The 2,633-nt window shown below is 36.6% G+C and overlaps 1 protein-coding gene across 2 annotated transcripts; it reads left to right on the top strand.

Moving 5' to 3' along the window:
- On the top strand, nt 1-2,293 carry LOC125867107 (inactive leucine-rich repeat receptor-like protein kinase CORYNE). 2 transcript variants are annotated; one of them, XM_049547534.1, is made up of 2 exons: nt 1-1,147; nt 1,526-2,293. In XM_049547534.1, the coding sequence occupies exons 1-2, from the start codon at nt 312-314 to the stop codon at nt 1,833-1,835; spliced, it is 1,146 nt and encodes a 381-aa protein (XP_049403491.1). In that variant the 5' UTR covers nt 1-311; the 3' UTR covers nt 1,836-2,293. The 2 variants fall into 2 exon arrangements, with proteins under 2 accessions (XP_049403491.1, XP_049403490.1); XM_049547533.1 differs by having other exon boundaries at nt 11-1,147; nt 1,523-2,293.
- Nucleotides 2,294-2,633: the final 340 nt, after the last annotated feature.

A 2,633-nucleotide genomic window follows, 5' to 3' on the forward strand; every position in this document is an offset into this window, starting at 1 on the left:
AAAAAGTGGATTTATTCACTAATCTTGTTTTGTGAGAGGCAAAGTTGTCACATATTTGGAATTTGAACTTTGTAATGATTCTATTCTTGTTCATTGTGGAGTTGTATATATTCCTCACTGTTCACTTTTATCTTATTTTATTATTTATATAATTTTAAAATTAGCTTTTTCAGCAAAAGATTTTTGTTCTTCAAGATTCGTTTCAGAAAGAGAAAAAAAGAAGAAAATGGTCACATTGTCGTCCTTGTGTAACATTCAGAGGAGTGAACCCTAAACTTGCCGACCCACAGAGAAAAACAACCCTAGTTTCCATGGGGACCTGCTGTAACAGTAGCACAGTTCTCAAGCTTTGTTTTTTGTGGCTACAACTAATCTGTGTGCAATGCCATGGAAGGATACTCAAGGATGATACCTCCTCATCTGATCAGTTTAAGAACAGATTTCAAAGGATTTTTCTGAGTATACTTTTTGGTATGTTTACAGGATTGATTTGTGCACTTGTTTTTGCTTGGCTTGTTCGGAGTTTTGTTCGTTACATTAACAAAGCCCCAATTCTCAAAGGCCCTGTTGTATTTTCTCCTAAAATTCCATCCAAAACCTTGCAATCAGCTCTTGCTAATGATACCCAGTTGATAGGGTCAAATAGTTCTGGAAAATACTACAGAACTGTTCTCGATAATGGGCTTACTGTTGCAGTTAAGAGAATGGAACCTGGTTCTCCACAGTTACATACCAAGTCATTTAAGAGAAGAATACAACACGAACTTGAACTTATTGCTAGTTTGAGGCATAGGAATTTGATGAGTTTAAGGGCTTATGTTCGTGAATCGAATACGTTCTTTCTGGTTTACGATTATATAAACACTGGCAGTCTTGAAGATGTACTGAACAAAGTTAGGGAAAATCAATTGCAACTTACCTGGGAAGTCAGGCTCCGAATTGCAGTTGGGATTGTTAAGGCTCTTCAGTATCTTCATTTCTCTTGTAACCCCACAGTTTTGCATCGGAATTTGAAACCCACAAATGTAATGTTGGATGCTGAGTTTGAGCCTAGGTTGGCTGATTGTGGTTTGGCTAAAATCATTCCCACTTTAAATCTCCCTGCTGCATCAAACTATGGTCCTCCAGAATCTTACCAGAGTTGCAGGTATCATTTTTTCAAATCCAACACGACATATGAATTTAGGTTTTCGATAAGTTTAATTGCCTCTTGTTGATGCATTTATGTTGGCCCACTGATCAACTTAATTAATTTTTGTTTGCTCTGCCTATGTTAAGTGATATTTGAGGCAAACTGTTGTGTTGCGTTATGGCTGGTGTGTTTGTAATGAACACAATTTGCTCTAATATTTGACATAGAACTTCACAAGTGTAGGGTTGCTTCGGTTCACTTGTAGTTTATATGATCAACGATGTTTAAGTTTTGAATTTGCAAAAACTAGTTACCTATCTAATATCTGTTCTTTGACGCAATACATACATATGTTAAGTGATTGAACCTATAGTTGTTGCTATTTCGTAGCAGGTATACCGATAAAAGTGATGTATTTAGCTTTGGGGTTATATTGGGTGTTCTATTAACTGGAAAGTACCCAACAGATCCCTTCTTTGGGGATACATCTACTGGAGGAAGTTTAGCACGTTGGCTTCAACGTTTGCAGGAAGCAGGCGATGCTCGAGAAGCATTGGATAAGAGTATTCTAGGGGAAGAGGTTGAGGAAGATGAGATGTTAATGGCAGTAAAAATAGCAGTGGTATGCTTATCAGACATGCCTGCTGATCGACCTTCCAGTGATGAGCTCGTTTCCATGCTCACCCAATTAAATAGCTTCTGATTAATTACTTTGGTCGAGAGGGAAAGCAGTTAAGGATTCAAATAATCACAAGATCTTTAAGGTTGTTCTTTTGGCTTTCTAAGGTGATAGTTTGCTGTGTGCTTTTGGTAGTTGAGCAATGCCTTTTGGTTATCGCAATGAGCACGAGTGTAGTTGGCTCATTCAGGAAATATGACTGGGCGGAAGTAGTTTTTACCTCTGGAAACAGAGCTGAAACTTGAGAAAGCACTTGAACAATTATCGGTAACAGCCTCATTTTGCCAGGATTGATTAACCTTTGTATGTAAATTTGAGTAATGTTGTTAATTAAATGATGTTTGTTTTAGAAAGTATTTGCTAACAGGAAGAGAATATGTAACAAATGCACTGCCAGTACAGTAGAAATTTGTGAACATTGAAGACATTTGCATTGATATTGTTTTAACCTTTTCTTAATGATAGTGTGTTTTGTGGGGTTACTCTTGTTGTCCTTTTGCAAGGCAGTTTTTGTTTATCTATGAATCACGACTTCTTGTGGCTCTGCAAAACCAAGTTTGTTTTTGATATTTCATCCTAGCTCTAAACTTTTATCTCCATTCAAATTTTGGTGGTCGACACTTGCCGCCACACAAGGACCTATCTCTGTTTCGAGTTAAAAAATATGACATGGATGAGCCATTTTCTTAAATGACAATGACATAGATGAACTAAACTTTTAACGAATGACATAAATGAGTATTTTCTGAAAGTTCGATGACATATTTGAATATTTTCCCTTAAATTAAAGAAAAGTAGTGCCCTTGAAATTCAAAACCTTTT

This window comes from Solanum stenotomum, chromosome 6 (assembly GCF_019186545.1).
Source record: "Solanum stenotomum isolate F172 chromosome 6, ASM1918654v1, whole genome shotgun sequence".
Taxonomy (NCBI): domain Eukaryota; kingdom Viridiplantae; phylum Streptophyta; class Magnoliopsida; order Solanales; family Solanaceae; genus Solanum; species Solanum stenotomum.